This window comes from Callorhinchus milii, unplaced genomic scaffold (genome assembly GCF_018977255.1).
Source record: "Callorhinchus milii isolate IMCB2004 unplaced genomic scaffold, IMCB_Cmil_1.0 Scaffold11, whole genome shotgun sequence".
Taxonomy (NCBI): domain Eukaryota; kingdom Metazoa; phylum Chordata; class Chondrichthyes; order Chimaeriformes; family Callorhinchidae; genus Callorhinchus; species Callorhinchus milii.
The window spans coordinates 7,580,845-7,597,587 of record NW_024704752.1 but is presented as its reverse complement, the minus strand read 5'-3'; the positions used below and the strand labels follow the sequence as shown (position 1 = coordinate 7,597,587).

The following is a 16,743-nucleotide window of genomic DNA, read 5'->3' as shown; positions in this document are numbered from 1 at the left end:
ACTAGCTGATTAAATTCTAAAGCAATTTCTGCCCTACTCGGTGCAAAGTACACCGTTTGCTAATGTTACTAAACTGCTGGCCTCACCTCTATCCCCTTCCCCCGTTGTGTACAGTTAAATACATGAGAAAGCATTCCTCAGTTTTCCTACCCTCCGTTATATCTTCCTATCATTGTGAAGCAGAGTTCACCAACGTTTACTCACTAAACGAGAACGTAAGCTGGGTTTAGACCAGTGGTGGCCATACTGTGGCCCGGGGGCCATCAAGAAGTGGCCTCCTGAGCGTTCATACAAGTAAGCGGTGTTGGATGGGTCCTGTGGGTTCATTTTTTCTTGACTGAATATTTTGTAATTTATAATAATAATAATCCTTGCATTTGATATAGAGCCTTATCACATCTTCGGGAGGTCTCAGAGAGCCTCACAAAATCTACTGCAAAGCGTGTGGTCTGCATATCGTGCGGGCGAAACACGGCAGCCAACCGCGCACAGCAGTGCCCCACAAAGAGCCGAGGAACCGAGCAACCAAAGACAAAATAGTGTCACAAACAGGGAAAGAGCAGGTGAAAATTCAGGCCATAAATTTATGGCATAAATCATGAAATATTCAATCAATAAGAATTTTGGCCGACCATAATGGCAGGGCCACCACTGGTTTAGACCATTGTGAGACGGGTGGTGTTAATCTAACTGAGGATGTGTTGTTCGATGACAGTTCGATTGCAAGCTTACAATAAACCCAATAGAGTAAAACGACTATCGGAAACAATACGTGGTCAAAGTCATAACGCTGTAAGAGTTCTATTATAATTGAGAAACATGTAAAAGGTCAACCCGCAGTGCTAAACACCCACCAAGGATTGACGAGAACAGGAGAGAAGACAAAATAATCCAAAAACAACACAGCGAGAGCACACTGAGTTTCGGTTTGATAAGCCTGGGGCTTATGAGAGGAAGGGAAAAGCCGAGAGAGAGTTCTCAAAACATTTAAACAAAACAAGATAACTCCTGAGCCACTCATGAAGCAGGAACAGAAGCGCAGAGAAAGTTGGTAAAAGGATGGAAAAAATTAAAATTAAAGGAAAGATCCTGTTCGCAATCTAGCTGAATGTCCAGCTGGAATTCGGCTAGGGGGGACTTTGGGTTAAAATGGTTAATGATAAACCAACTTAGAAATCTGTACATTTTTGCTCCTTATTCATTGCCCTGAATGACTTATTTAGCCTTGTGCTGAATAAACGGTTCACCGCTGATCCTCATTACAGATCGTCTCCCTCTCAGAACTGCGTCTGTGAAGTATGCCGTCTTGGCGGCATGTCATTAAAACAAATTTAAACAGGTTGGAGAGACGAGATTCCGTTACGGTTCGATCTGGTGCCTCCTCCTACTCGCAAGTCAAAATTTCAATGATTCATTTCTGTCCTAATTACAATCTCATTAACTGAATCAGGTGAAGCTGGTTTCACACTGAGCATGCTCAGAACTGGTTTAAAGTCCACGTTTTCAATGATAAAAGGGATTGTCAGACTCTCCCTAGAAAAGCAGCCGAAAAGTTAGACCCAAAAGATTTTGCTCCTGATCCACTGTGTGCTGTCAGCATGCCGTGGTGTTGCAAGTTCATGGGCTGCTGGAACAAGGTACAAGGCACTGGATGGCTTTACCCCACAATCCTTCTGTGCATCTTTGGATTCTTCTCATTGATGCGACCGTCAGAACCATTTCTTGTACCCTACCTTGCCGGACCTGATAAAAACCTAACTACTGACCAGGTATGTGTCTAACAGCATCAATTAAATAGGAAGAAAAATGTCCCATGATTTATGTATTTTTCTATAAATGCTGCGGCTAAATGAACACTTATTTTACTTCATTCGTGACCAGTGTTTCGCTAAGAAGCTATAGAGTAAGGAGAGACATAGGAAAATCTGTCACAGGAATTGAGGCGAGCATTGAGGAGCATTGACTTGATAAAACGTTTTATTAGTCTCTGTTCCGCTCTCATTCTTTTGTCTTCAAGTATATTGAGCTTTTTTTTGTTAGAGCAGAAAAACTTTCAGATGATTTAAGGATAGTCCTGATTGTTTTATAACTTTCTTTTTTTGCTGTCATAGTGTCACGGAGCTTGGTATTTTATACCCCATGCTTCAGTGATTAGAGTTGGGGCTTCTTGAGTCAGGAGAACAAAACCAGTGTCCTATTTATATTAACAAATTTAAAATATACACTTCTCAAAATAACTTTCAAATATTTAATGGAACAAGCATATATTTTGACGACATCCCAAACATAGCTTTAAGGTAACCTAGCAGCCCCAGGCCACCTCACATATAAGGAACACAACAATTCAAAATGTACAACAACGGGAGCAAACACAACGAAAACATACGACTACAACAAAAAATAACAATAATAACATTTGATATAGCGCTTTTCACATCTAGCTATCTCAAAGCATCTTCACAGAATATACTGTAAAGTGAATTGACTGTATTCTTGAGGGTGAAACACGGCGGCCAATTGCGCACAACAGTGTCCCACAAACAGTCATGGATTGAGGTGACCAATTTATTATTGCTTTTTTTGAGGGATTATTATTAGGCGTGTGGAGTAAGGAAACTTGCCCAAGGTTTCGCCCTTTTCCACGCTAGCCCCCAGGTGTTATTTTTCTCTCTGCAGGCAGGCTGCTTTCTTCGTCCTTGTTAGCTTACTCCCAATCCAGCAGCCCCGCATCTATATATTGTTGCAATCTCATATAGGCTGCTTATTAAACTCTGCGGCAAGCAGCTTCTGCAACTTGGAATCTGCCAGGTATGTCGTACCCATTTAAAGGGGCAAGGCTTCCTTGATCATGACACCACCACCCTCACAATAGTATTCCAGTGTTATTGAAGTCATGGTAAACCTGTAGGTTTAGATTCAGTGATAGATAAAACTCTGCTTCCAGATCCTTACCATTTGACCTCAGTATATTGTTAGTTTGGGATCAGGAATCTCGCTGTGAAATGACTATTCATCGACTATAACATTGGGAATTACATTATTGTGTACCATTAGCTGAAGGGCATTAGAACGAGCTATTAAATGAGTCCCTTGGAGCACTGGCCCACACCACTTAAAGGAGAGTTGTCCTTTTTGTATATTCATTCCAAAATTTACCTAAGAAAAAAATGCAAAATGGTTTATTCTTCCATTCAATTTTATTCCATTTGTATTTTTTCAAGTTTTAATACAGTTGTGCGCAATTGACTGGCTACTACGTTTCACCTACAGAACAGTCAATTCACTTTACAGCAAATTCCGTGAAGCGGTTTAAGACATCTCAACGACGTGATAAGGCGCTATATCAAATGCAAGGATTATTATTACGATGTAAATTTTTAACAAAGTTATTTTCTCCATTCACTTTCAGATTACCAACAAAATACTGCCAATATGGACGTATTCTTACTTAGTGATGCTATTTCCTGTCTTCTTAGCCACAGACTATTTAAGATATAAACCGATTATCATTTTACAGGGAATTTGTTTCATTATCTCGTGGCTTCTGCTCCTCTTTGCACAAGGTGTCCTGGCCATGCAATTCCTAGAATTCGTGTATGGCACTGGCTCAGCCACTGAAATTGCTTATTATGCTTATATTTACAGTGTTATTAGTTCCGAGCATTATCAAAAGGTGACCAGTTACTGTCGAAGCATTACTTTAGTCGGATATACTGTTGCCTCAGTCCTGGCACAAGTTTTAGTTTCTGTTGGAAATGTGTCGTATTACTACCTTAATGCCATTTCACTGGCCTCTGTGTCTGTGGCTTTCCTCACTTCCCTTCTGTTGCCAATGCCCAGTAGAAGCATGTTCTTCCACAGAAAAGACGAGGCAGTGAAGTTCGATGTCCCACCATCAGTGGAGGACTTGAATGCAGAATCTGAGAGCCCTGGTCCTCAAAGCAATGTGCATAGGAAAACTTCCTCACAGCCATCAGTAGCGTCTGATGAGTCAGTGTCTCAGTACAAGGACAAGGGTTTGTTAAAGGTCCTCCTCCAACTGTGGTCTGATTTCAAAGAATGTTACAGCTCTCCACAACTGCTCACCTGGTCTATCTGGTGGGCTCTAGCCACATGTGGCTACAATCAGATTGTGAATTACATACAAGTGCTATGGGACCATATTGAGCCATCCGAAAATGCCATGGTGTACAACGGTGGAGTGGAAGCTGCAGGAGCACTTTTGGGTAAGTCGGACAATAACTCATCATCTTTATCGTAAGCTTAAGTATCCATTAATCTAATATACTTTTCTTGTACTGTAGATTGATATCATGTTGGTGAGAATGTGAAAAGAGAGGGTGTTCATTTCATGGCTTTTTAGGGACATGGCTGTCCACAAATTGGCTACTTTACTACACTTTACAGAAAAACAAAAAGAATATCTTTGAGATGTTTTAATGTTGTAGGGTGCAATTTCAAATGCAAAGATTATTACTATCTAATCACACTAATTAATTGTGCGTGTGTGACTAATTAATGCTCTTGTGTGTGACGTTTTTGATCACTGTGCTTAAGAGTATCCAAACCGAGCTGAGAATTCCATGCATCCCACCTACAAATTCCAGAGATAGATTGTTGGAATAATAATAATCCTTGCATTTGATTTAGCGCCTTATCATGTTTTCGAGATGTCTCAAAACACTTCACACAATATACTGTAAAGTGAATTAACTGAGTATTTTGTGGGCAAAACGCGGCAATCAAATATGCACAGCAGTGTCCCACAAACAATCATGGTTTGAGTGACCAAATTATTATTATTTTTTTTGAAGGGATGATTACCCTCGGAAAAGCGATCCACTAATCAACTAAAAACTGAGTTCCTACTTACTACGAGGTAAACAAAGGCATGTGGAGTAAGGAAACTTGCCTATCGTTTCACCCTGCCCGGGAATTGAACCCATCCTGCTTACCTAATTCTGGAAAGTATTAGGTGGAAAGACTGGCAAGAGCAAGGATTGGGGACTCCAGAATGTGCATTGGGGTACTGCTGGTGTCTAACTAGCTAAAATATTGCTGTGCGGCAAAATATTGCTAACCATTAATATTGCTGTCCGGCAACCTTTTCAGCGGCTTGTCCAGCTAGGACCACCCTACCCATTAGGGCTTTGGCTTGCAGGGTTTACAGGAGCTGAGTGGGATGACTCCCTGCCCCCAGTGATTGGTCTGCCCTTCTAGGGTCCCTCCGATGAGCCAGGCTGGCTGTTCTGTCATCAGCAGTGCCGTGGAGTACCCGTCTGGCTCAGGCCTGGATCGATTCACGCATTCCGTTGCCAAGCATGTCACCTTGGAGCCAGTTCAGCTCCAAGAAGATCCCACTTACACCCCCACCCCACCTCAGGAGGATATATCATTAAACAAAGGACAAAAGTGGAATATTAACTTTGCATTTGACTTTAGGGTTGTTGGCTACATGGCTAACCATTATGTGGTACAATTGCTTCTCATTCTGTTCTCCAGGTGCTGCTACCTCATTTGCCGTGGGCTATGTAAAGCTCGACTGGGAAGTTTGGGGTGAGCTGGCCTTGGGTATCTTCTCAGCAGTGAATAGTGCTGCTTTATACACCATGGATCAGGTCGACAATATCTGGGTTTGTTACGCAATGTACGTTGTGTTCAAAGCCTCCTATGTTCTGCTGATTACCATAGCCACGTGAGTATGATACTGTAACTACCTAGGCAGAATAACTACTGTATTAATGTAGGAAAAAAAGTGAAAAATAAAATAACAGGGATTTAGAAAGTAAGGATAAAGGTAACTGGACACTAAGCAACAGACTGAGGACTGAGTTACTTTTCATCCTATAATAGAACTTGTATGTGAATACCTACACTGTCTTGTGCTGCGTGCAGACTATGATGATCTCAGGTGGGGCAGCAGTTGGGCTGCTACAATAGGCTCATGATTGCTATCCAAAGACCACAGCCAGCAAATGTGAATGCATGGACATTGGTTAAGAACAGGATTGGGCTTGGCAATAATTTTCCCCCCTAGTCCAAAGGTTTGTCTACCCATTGCCAACACTCACTGTCAACACTCACGCATGAGGAATGGATGCTTGGGTGAAGTACCTTGAACCTAAAAGAATCATATAACTCTGATGAGCGCTGGGAGTTTCATAAAATATTTGGTGGTGTTTCTTTGCTTGTGAATTTCTCCCTGGATGTTCAATCTCTCTACTCCTCCATAGTTTTCTTGTCAGTATATATTTTTTTTAATTCAGCTTATTGCATGAAATGTTTCCGAAAAGGACAAAATTATTTTTTGCATACATTTTTTTTTCCCCCGTGTACATTTTATGTTGCTCGTTAACAAGTCTTTGTTTTCTGTATCAAGTTTCCAGATAGCGTCTAATATGAGTATGGAACGCTATGCTCTGCTTTTTGGCATCAACACGTTTATAGCTCTGGCTCTTCAAACCATCCTGACTGTTATTGTGGTTGATTCAAGAGGCCTTGGTTTGGATATCATCACACAGGTAAATCAGAAATAATGTATGTAAGTGTTATTTGATCTACTATTAGCTATCTTATATTTATGCCTCCATTTGACCTCTCTCACCCAATCCCTCCGCCTTGCCCCCTCCCTCCCCACTTTCAAGTCCTGCTTAAAGACCTTCCTTTTTGATCGTGCTTACGGTCACCTCCACCCTNCCTCCCCTTCCTCCCACCCCACCCCGACTCGGGGTCAGATTCCGCCACTATTAAGTGCTCCAGGATGCTATCCAGCATGAAGGGCACTAGATAAATGCAAGTTGTTGTTTTTGGTGGTTTTTGCAATATCTGTTCTGTAATATGACGACCAGCACTACACCTAGTATTCCAAATGTGGTCTAACCAAGGTTTTAGATAGATTAATCTCTTGGGGTCACTCCTCAGTAAAGCTGTGAGGAATGAACACAAAGAAGCCGCTAGAGAACAGAGCACGAGTGCCTGGAGAAAAATGGGAGGTGCCAGAGGATGGGGAAGAGCCACATGCAAGCTGTAAAATAGGCCAGTGTCTCTGGTCTACTCATTCCTGCTGTCCTTGCTGAGGTGAGTGAGGGGCATAAACAACACCATGTCAATCAATTATGGTCCTAGGTTCATGAGCAAAATTGGGCAGTGCTTCAGGCAGTCTACTCTTTGGACTTTTTATGCAGAAGTAATTAACCAAACCAAATTGTGCAATCTACATCTTATTTGTAACAGGATCATTAAAGGTTAGTTGCTGATGGGTTTATAACTGGTCATTAGACAGCAGCAGACTGACCTTTGGTTTCCTTTTACAGTTCCTTATATATGGGAGTTACTTCGCTGTAATAGCAGGGATGTTCCTTATCAGAGGAATCTGCGTTATTGTTCAAAACAAGTGCAAGAGAAAGAGACAAATCACATCGGAGATCACTGAGGAAACCGCATCTCCATCTGGAAATGAGACAGACATCTCAGAACGCTTCTAAATCCATTGAAAATGAAGGCAAAATTATTTTCTTATGGTCTTAAATTTGTGTGCTCTTTTTACTGACACATTGACCACATTTCTGACAATGTCTTGTATTGTGCTACTGGTGTTGGTAAACAGCAGCATAGCAGGATATGTGTCGCTTTATTTTCTCCACCCCGCAAAATGCTGAATTTTACTGCAGCTTAGTTGTTGGGAGAGTTATTTTGTTTAATTCCATGCAAAATTTCCCAATAAGTGCAATATGTAATGTGCGCTGACCGATATTCCTTCTCAACTGAAATTAATTAACTACTCAACTCTTGATATAATAATCCTTGCATTTGATTTAGCATCTTATTGTCGAAACGCCTTAAAGCGCTTCACACGATTTTTATTCAAGGAGAGCATTTAGTTCCCGAAATCAGAATATGTTTGATTTCCCAGCACTAATATCCCTCACCTTGTTGCAAACCGAATGCCGTGATGCAAACAGTGGTATGGAATGGGAGTTGATGTTGGGTAGACTTTTGTAAAGCCCAAATTCTGAAAGGGGATGTGGTCATGGCTTCAGTTCTAAGGTTTACTATCTTAGAACTGGTCTTAACGTGAAGGATGTCTTAACGTGTAATAATCCTATAATAATAAAGCACATAATTAAGTGGGGGAAATAGTCTTTTTTATTTTTTTTTATATAAAGTGCAGACTTTTGATGTTCGGAGGAGTGGCAACCCTAGGTAGGATTGTGATGCTACCCATTTTTGTCACAAATGAATTGCTTTTGCAACTGGGGAAACAAACTGTTAATAATAATAATAATAATAATAATAATCCTTGCATTTGATATAGCGCTTTTCACGTCAGGAGGACGTCCCAAAGCGCTTCACAGAACACACTGTAAAGTGAATTGACTGTATATTTGTGGGCGAACAAATCTGTTGTCCTGAGATTAAGGCAATATCGTTGAGGGCAACCACTTGGCTTGTGAAAAAAAATATTGATCATTGATCAGCTCCAAGGCTCAATCACTTTGATTGACAGAGCAGCCAACTCAGGTTGCGTAGGTTGGACACTGGTCGTTGATTGGAGGACGGGTACGTCAGTCAAACGCACATGAAGGGGCGGGACTTTCTGTCTCGCCTTCAGCCCCTGGAAAGGGGCAGTTTGGGAAACCCCGCCAGCGCGGAGTGCTCCAGCGTTCACACAACTGAGGCTCTGCGCCGAGCCAAAAAAAAAAATAGTCCCTCCGGTTCCCACGATTAAACCCCACGGGGACCCCCCGGCTCGAGGGCCACAGCTCCGATCCGTCGGTCAACGTTTCGCCTCGCCGCAGTGCGCAGCACAGAGCGGTGCTGGGAGCGGGGTGACGCTTTTCCCGCAGTCCCGCAGCGCAGTTTGAGGAGAGACCGGAAGCGGTGCTTGGGCAGTGTATAAAAGGGACCTGCGGCGACATCGCTCTCCTTTTCAGTCGATCGCTTGTCTGGAAGATGTCTTGCGGCTCCGCAGATTACAGGTAACGGGAGGCCGGGGTGGCTCGGGGGCGCCGCGGAGAGCATCGGGACCTTTTGTCGCCGGACCTCGGATGCCGGTGTTTAATCAGTCCATGTCTGAAGCGTCGTCTCTTTCTGTTTATTTCCCGGGAGGGAGGAGAGCGAGCGAGCGAGCGAGGCCCGGGAGCGGGATAGGCCCGAGCGGTGTAACGGCTGTGCGCGGTGGGGTTGGGGGGAGGGGGCGCGGCCCCTGCGGTGAGGGAGGAATTGGGGAGTCGGCCGCACGGCGGTGTCGGAAGCCCTTCGACGCGTGACGCGGCTCGGGGGGGTGTGGGGGGGGGGGCGGGTGGACTCGTGGTCGGGCCCCGGCGGTAACTGCCGTGGGTGGCGTTGGGGAGTCCAGGAAACGTGTCGAAGGGGTGGGGGTGGGGGGGGGTATGAGGAGATTCCTTTAACTCTCCTGGAGAGGGTGATGGCGGTGGTGGTGATGATGATGATCCTTTTTTCTAAGCGCCTCATCACGTCGTTGAGACGCCTCGAAGCGCTTCAAGGAATATATCGTGAAGCCCATTGGAACGCGGCAGCCAATGGCGCTCAGTAGTGTCCCGCAAACAGTCGTGAGATTGAGTAAAACTTAAAAAAAAAAGAGACACCCGGGGATTGTGTAAATATATTGTGTTCAATATATCTGTCTGTATCAGACTAATATATAAATAATCCTTGCGTTTGATATAGCGCTTTTTTTCACTTCTGGACGTCTCAAAGCGCTTCGCAGAATTGACTAAAGTGAATTGACTGTATATTTGTGGGTGAAATATATATATATATTGTTTTTATACCTTTCTGTTTGGTGGCTCCGCCACCACGTGGTCCCCCCCCCTTCAACCAGCAAGAGTGAAATCACAAAAACAGACGCCTCGAAAGATGGACATCAAACTGATCTGATGATTGTCTCTGTGTTAAAATGTATATCGATCCATCCACGACTGGGACACTGCTGTGCGCTATTGCGTTTCATCCACAAAATCCAGTCGATCCACTTTACAGTATGTTTGTGAAGCACTTTGAGCCGTCTCAACCACATAGGGCGCTATGTTAAACGCAAGGATTATTATGTTTTATTTATTAGTCAATGTATTCATTGACTTCTATTTATTATTAATATAGCTATTATTTATGTTATAGTATTTGTTTTGTTATTACAGCAGCAAAGATCATGGGCCAGATGGAATGGACCCAGATGGTGTCATTGAAGTAAGTGATATATTCTATTGTCTACTGGTGCTGTGTCTGTTGTTATGGAGATCTTGGTGTTCTTGTGCAAAACTCACATTACGTTTTTTTATCTGCAGAGCAACTGGAATGAGATTGTTGATAATTTTGATGACATGAACTTGAAGGAGACCCTTCTTCGAGGGATTTATGCCTATGGGTTTGAAAAACCTTCTGCCATTCAGCAAAGGGCCATCATGCCATGTATTAAAGGTATTTAATATCTTTACAAGGTTTCTTACTGCAAATTGAAGGAATGCGTCCTTTGGCTTCATGTAGGTAGTCATGTAGTTAATTACTTTAGTATAGGCAATCCCTGATATAGTGCGTTTGGGGAAACTTCAATGAGCTGAAATTGAAATGTAGAGTGAAATGATGCTTACCATCTTTCGGGACTGACCTGATATGGAGATACATTACTTTACTGATCACTCTTCATTCATGAATCAGTAGGAAAACATAGCACTTTATGCTATAGATTGAGGACACAGTACAAATTGCATTTATAGTACATTTTTCAAACTGGCAAAGGTATTGTACCATTATCTAATTCATGTGAAACACGCAATACGTCTCTGTTGCATTGGGGATATTATCAATATCCTCCAGCTAACTAGTTGAATTAAATATGCAACTATTCAAAATGGCTCAGTTTAAAGTAATTTGATTTTATTTGTGTCAGGCTATGATGTCATTGCTCAAGCTCAGTCTGGAACAGGCAAAACAGCCACCTTTGCTATCTCGATCCTGCAGCAGCTGGAATTAGATATGAGAGAATCACAGGCTTTGGTCCTGGCTCCTACCAGAGAGCTGGCTCAGCAGGTATGAAATAAGGTTCGAGTATATCTAGCAACAGCATAGAATTTAGTGCATGGATCCCTGCAAAGCAGAGCTGTGTTTGCTGAAATTTGTCAGGATGGATGGATTTTAAAGTAAGTTCAAGTCTATGAACTTCAGCATAATGCTATAATTGAGGATTGGTTTGATGTACAATTTCTATTTTCTGCGCTCTTTTTGTTTAAAATATAGTTCTATTACTTAACACGTGCCCAAAGGCTAGTTCCTTTTCCCAACTGAGTGATCCCTGCTGGAACGTGTTGATGTTGGGTTAGGATGTGATTTCACAGTTGGGATGGTGCCAAAGTCACGTCATCTGCTAAGCCATGAAGAGTGGACAATTGGACGCTTGTGGAATTGTATCCTGGCATGGGTCGCTACCTTTAGGAGATGAGAAAATGGAGGGAGTGAAATGCATGTTAGGATTGAAGCCAATATCCAAGATCTGTTACTGATACGCAAAAAAGGTTAACACTTGGAATTAATATGAATCGGACATAGATATAGGTCAGCAGGGAAGTTGCTGCATTGGTTTTTGGTGCTCTTCATTCTTGCAGAAATTAAACCATTTTGAATTTGTCTTGGAACATGTGTGTTGATTCATGCAAATACCAATTTTCTCCCCTCCAAGGTACATGCTGGGGTAGAATTCCATGATTGCTGGTAGCGTTCCAGTACCTTATCGAAGTGGCCATTTCATGTGAGTGTTAGTTGGTTGTTTGACCATGGAGGGTGTCACAACTCAACCCAGGTCTCGCTTTATGCACACATGTGCTTTCCAGCAAGGGTTACAGGATTGGGATTGATATAACATTTTGCGAAAAATAAATGTGAGTTGTAGTAAGATTAAATATTACATTTGTATTTTACTTTGTAGACTTTCCAGCTGTAGGAAATATTTTGATATTGTTTCAACATCACCTGTTTTGAAGCAGATGAACTTTTATATCAATGTTGTTCCTGCTATTCAACAGGTTTCACTGAAATAGTGACTTTTGTGTTTTTTTTGCTGGAATGCTGCTATTTAGTGCAGGGATTTCCTGTTCTGTACTCCCATTCTCAGTCTTCATATACTTAATTTCTGTTTACCTTTTCACTTTTAATGCCTTGATTTATGCTTTGGTAACTTAAGTGTTTGATATATGGTATCAGAATTAGGCACTGCTAAGCAAGATTTTCAATGATCTGAGAGTCCCAGACGATTGGCATATCTTGTAACTAAAGCGGAAATGTAATTTCTTTTAGATCCAGAAGGTAATCCTTGCCTTGGGGGATTACATGGGCGCGTCTTGCCATGCCTGCATTGGTGGTACGAATGTGCGAAATGAGATGCAGAAGTTGCAGGCAGAAGCTCCCCACATTGTTGTAGGCACTCCAGGACGAGTGTTTGACATGTTGAACAGGAGATACATATGTGAGTACTGACTCCTCTCCTCTTTCCCCCTCCCCCGATAAAAAGTCTGAAGAGTGAAATGATGCTTTACCATCTTTCGGGACTGACTCGAAATGGAGATAACAATTTTTTTCACTGATCACTCTAAATCTGTTCTATGCTTGAATAGATAATATGGGAAATAGACAAAGAGACAGCTTCCAATTCCTTTACTTGGTGGCTCCTGCTTCATGTGATATAGGAAGGAACACCTAATTTAGGACTGGTCAATAAGCTGGTCCAGAGCCAATCAACTCTGGGAATATCTGACACTTTCCGGTTGGTCCTGCGCTTTCCTTTCCCAGAGTTGATTGATTCAGGTTGGTGTATCTGCTTGTCTGTAGCACCTGCTGTATTTGTGGAACTGTTCACTTTTACTTGTGTTGGGGGAGATGGATTCAAGTTACAATATTCACATGAATGCATCTCAGACAAAGGGTACTCTAGACTATTTCCTGTTTAATAGAAAGGGGAATTTGATTGTTTTGGCAAGATAAGGTGGAGTAGTTGGATATCTAAGCTTTCACGTTCTGAAATAGTTTAATGATGACCAAATGTTGTTGGGGGTCCAAATTATACCAGGATGTGGCCAATGGGTCGCGGGTGGTGGTGCTTTTGAAGCATTTTTAAAGATGCAGCTCTTAACAGGTTTAAACCACTTTTACAGCTCCTAGATGGATCAAGATGTTTGTTTTAGATGAAGCTGATGAAATGTTGAGTCGTGGATTCAAGGATCAGATTTACGAGATATTTCAGAAGCTGAGCACAAACATTCAGGTGAGCTCATCTGGTGTAATGGGAACACCACGTCAAGTGGGGAGGGAAGCTAACATGTTTTCTATACATGTTTCAATAAGTGGGTGAAATTGTGAAGTTTAGCCATTGCTAATTATATAATTTGCCTTCCTATTTAAGCAATCTGCTAATATTGTGAAATCCATATTTTATGGCTTTTGCAAACATGCTAGTAGATTACACCTGGGAAGGAAAGAAAATGCACTGCGTCGGAAATGAGGCAAGGGTGGACCTCTTTCTTAATGTCCAGTACCCTTTGCCCCGAGATTCTGTGCAACAGTTTCTAAAATAAACCACTGCTTGGGGGAGTTGAGGTGAAGAGCAATCAAAGTAAACTAGCCAAATAACTTTCTATTTCTCAGGTGGTTCTGTTGTCGGCTACCATGCCTATTGATGTCTTGGAGGTTACAAAGAAGTTTATGCGTGATCCTATCCGGATTCTTGTGAAAAAGGAAGAACTTACCCTAGAGGGTATCAAACAGTTTTACATCAATGTGGAAAGAGAGGTTGGTGTTGGATATTTTCTACGTTCTTAAGAATCCTTTTTTGCATGTATGTAAGGAAATATTCCTGGGATTAGAGAACAGCAAATGTAGCTAGGAGATAAACTATTAACTGAGCTGCTATAGTCTGCCTATAATCCTTACGGGGACCTCTTCTGTAATTCTTTACAGGAATGGAAGCTAGACACACTCTGTGATTTGTACGAGACTCTGACAATTACACAGGCTGTGATTTTCCTTAACACGAGGAGGAAAGTTGACTGGTTGACTGAAAAAATGCATGCGCGGGACTTCACAGTCTCTGCTTTGGTAAGGGTTATTTGGGTTCAAGATTTGTATCATCACAGTAGGGATGATTTTGCTCCAATTTTTAATTATTAATTTACTACAATGGAATGCTGAGAAGGGTTACTATTTTTAATTATGCCAGGGCTCTCCAAAGATTCCTTGCCATTCAGAGATTGACCAGAGCAATTTGGTTCTTAAGGAAAATTGCAGTTCAAGTCAAGTTTGTGTATTCATCGGGCGCAGTAACTCCAGAAATGAAGCCTCTCATTGTAATGGTTTTGATTCAATACAGCACGGTGATATGGATCAGAAGGAACGTGATGTGATCATGAGGGAATTCCGCTCTGGGTCCAGCCGTGTACTGATCACCACCGACTTGCTGGTATGTATTACTTGTGCTGAAATAGGAACATAGGCTATCCTTCATTCCTTAGTTTTTGAAACTGGAGTCTTTTTACAAGTTTTGCTGAAGTGTTTCACAGTTCATTTTTAGAAATAGATTTAATTTAATTCATTTTGTTCAATTATTCAATGCTTATTCAGTTTTCAAACAGTATTCCTTGGCAAGAATTGGATTCACTTTTCTCTCTTTGTCCCAATAAAAAGCTGAATAGCAACTTATAAAGTCTTTCAACTTTAGATGGGGGAGCCTTATAAAGCTGTAGCTGTTAGGTTTCCAGGGAGCAAACTCATTTTAAAAAGATGAAGTGCATGGTAGCCACATGAGTACAGTGGGAAATCATTTAGGCTGCTCTGTTCTGCTTGAATTAAACGAGTTGCCTTTATTAGTGAGTTTGAAATTTGGGTCATGGCAAACGGATTGAACTGTAAAATGGGCTGAATTCTGTTCTACCTTCCTATGATTGGCACCAGTTTCAAACAGTGAATTGGTATGATTAGTTTACATGTTTCAGAATGTATTCCAAGATGAGTCTTTCCTGACTTCTGACCGTGGAAGTGTTTTTACGGTCTGGACAGCTACTGCGAGTTAAGTGGAGGCACTTGGCTGAGACATATGGTTATATATTTCTGTAGGATGCTAATTCAGCTATTTTTTTGCAGGCTCGTGGCATTGATGTACAGCAGGTGTCCCTGGTTATTAACTATGATTTACCTACTAATCGTGAGAACTACATTCACAGGTCAGTGCCTTTAATACTAAGTGAAATTTCAATCTGAAAGCATTGTGCTCCGACTGATAGTCAAATGAATGTACTTTAAACCAAGGACGATGTCTCTTTAACCACAGGATTGGGCGCGGTGGCCGTTTTGGAAGAAAAGGTGTTGCTATCAACTTTGTTACTGAAGAGGACAAGCGAATTCTTCGTGATATTGAAACATTTTATAATACAACTGTGGAGGAGATGCCCATGAATGTGGCTGACCTGATCTAGATGGCATGAGATTTTTACATTTGCAGCTGCTGAATTATCAGACTACATGGTGCGTTGTGCTGCTTCCAGAGTTGTTGATTCTCTTCTCCCATGTGCAAACCGGATCAGAAATCCAGCCTTGTGAATAAGTGACTTGTGAGGACGGCCGTAGGCTACAATCCTCTTTAAGAGTTGAGACTGCTGGGGTGGGAAGTTTTAAGTCATGGGGTCTTTACGTTTACACGCCCTTCAGTGTTTTGCAAGTTCTGCAGTAGTGTTTTTGTTAGATATTCTCTATCATTTAATAGTTTACTTATGGACTAAAAAGTTTAAGTGCTGTGTTAAATCAGCCAATTATGTTAAGTTGGCATTTCTACAGTTATTTTAAAATGAAACTTGCCAGTTAACTGGTAAAGGGTATATGCACTTTCTAGAGTATTTCTAGAGTAATTAATTTTTTTTGCATACAATAGTTGTAATTAATAAAGTGTTCAGTAAGTTGTGCAGAGATAGTAATGCTTTGATATGCACAGTCTTGTCTTCCCATACAGAGAACTGCATTGTTAGATTGTTGTATACACGTGTGAAAGTTTACAGCACTAATTAGCAGAGAAGCTGGATATTAATTGTTAGTATTTTTGTAAGGTAGCCCTATTTATTGTTTGTACCTGGTCTAATTTAATTTATTGTCAGCAGTCTTCTTATTCCAAATCTTTTTTGTTTCTGTAGAAATTGAGCTGCATCTATGTGAAATGTAACCTGAGCTTTCAATCCTTAAACCATGTTAGTCTTAGATACTTCTGGAGAGTGTAAATGCAGTGGTGGTGTGCATTTTATAAGACTTGTACAATCAGGAGTACAGCAAACAGATTGTTGGCTCATGTAGTGTAGCTTAATGTGTTCCTACCAACAGAACAGTTTAGCTTCTAACCCCGCGTAGGCTTTAAAGGGGTTTATAAACTCATTTCAATATGAATAGATGCCTCACCTGCAATAGTAACTGGTGCTTCCCTTGTAAAACTGGTCCTTTAGCAGAGTGATGGCAGCATAAAGTGTTTCCTGATGCTTAAATATTCTACACTAACTTCCAAGCTATTACTGAAGATTTGGCTTTCATTCAGCATACATGTTGTTAGCAATAGTGCTGGTTATTTTCACCCCCACAGGTCTTCTAATATTCCCTTGGGAAAATAATCGTTTGTAAGATTTGTCTTGTTTATCTCAAACATTAAATAGTTTATTGCTAAATGTTTTGATGTGTCCTTTCTTGAGTATCTGTCTGACTGGG

At 41.5% G+C, this 16,743-nt stretch overlaps 2 protein-coding genes and 3 non-coding genes across 7 annotated transcripts; all 5 read left to right on the top strand.

Annotated features, from left to right (window-relative positions):
* The first annotated feature begins 1,382 nt into the window (after window positions 1-1,382).
* On the top strand, window positions 1,383-8,131 carry slc19a3a (solute carrier family 19 member 3a). Of its 3 annotated transcripts, XR_006085389.1 has the most exons (6): window positions 1,383-1,769; window positions 3,410-4,226; window positions 5,503-5,695; window positions 6,380-6,521; window positions 6,922-7,077; window positions 7,314-7,377. XR_006085389.1 is itself a non-coding variant. In XM_007895536.2 (5 exons), exons 1-5 carry the CDS (start codon window positions 1,599-1,601, stop codon window positions 7,482-7,484), a joined length of 1,494 nt encoding a protein of 497 aa, XP_007893727.1. In that variant the 5' UTR covers window positions 1,383-1,598; the 3' UTR covers window positions 7,485-8,131. The 3 variants fall into 3 exon arrangements, 2 of the variants coding, with proteins under 2 accessions (XP_007893727.1, XP_042195030.1); XM_007895536.2 differs by lacking the exon at window positions 6,922-7,077 and having other exon boundaries at window positions 7,314-8,131; XM_042339096.1 differs by lacking the exons at window positions 1,383-1,769; window positions 6,922-7,077 and adding an exon at window positions 2,796-2,808 and having other exon boundaries at window positions 7,314-8,131.
* Window positions 8,132-8,927: 796 nt separating this feature from the next.
* Window positions 8,928-16,700, top strand: eif4a2 (eukaryotic translation initiation factor 4A2). The gene is given in 11 exon segments (NM_001292647.1): window positions 8,928-8,978; window positions 10,161-10,209; window positions 10,308-10,440; window positions 10,910-11,049; window positions 12,310-12,478; window positions 13,164-13,273; window positions 13,654-13,797; window positions 13,966-14,103; window positions 14,375-14,464; window positions 15,145-15,224; window positions 15,332-16,700. Coding segments are annotated over 11 exon segments (1,224 nt in total). The 5' UTR covers window positions 8,928-8,952; the 3' UTR covers window positions 15,477-16,700.
* On the top strand, window positions 10,593-10,661 carry LOC121849927. The gene has a single exon (XR_006085414.1). It is a non-coding gene; the product is annotated as a small nucleolar RNA SNORD2 (small nucleolar RNA).
* Window positions 12,530-12,602, top strand: LOC121849928. Its single transcript, XR_006085415.1, has one exon. It is a non-coding gene; the product is annotated as a small nucleolar RNA SNORD2 (small nucleolar RNA).
* Window positions 13,397-13,573, top strand: LOC121849925. The gene has a single exon (XR_006085412.1). It is a non-coding gene; the product is annotated as a small nucleolar RNA SNORA81 (small nucleolar RNA).
* Window positions 16,701-16,743: the final 43 nt, after the last annotated feature.

Bases quoted from the DNA above. Each gene is read 5' to 3' on its own strand.
- slc19a3a (XM_007895536.2), top strand. From the start codon at position 1,599: ATGCCGTGGTGTTGCAAGTTCATGGGCTGCTGGAACAAGGTACAAGGC. The intron at 5,696-6,379 runs GTGAGTATGATA...TTCTGTATCAAG, and splicing joins CTGCTGATTACCATAGCCAC to TTTCCAGATAGCGTCTAATA. The intron at 6,522-7,313 runs GTAAATCAGAAA...TTCCTTTTACAG, and splicing joins GTTTGGATATCATCACACAG to TTCCTTATATATGGGAGTTA.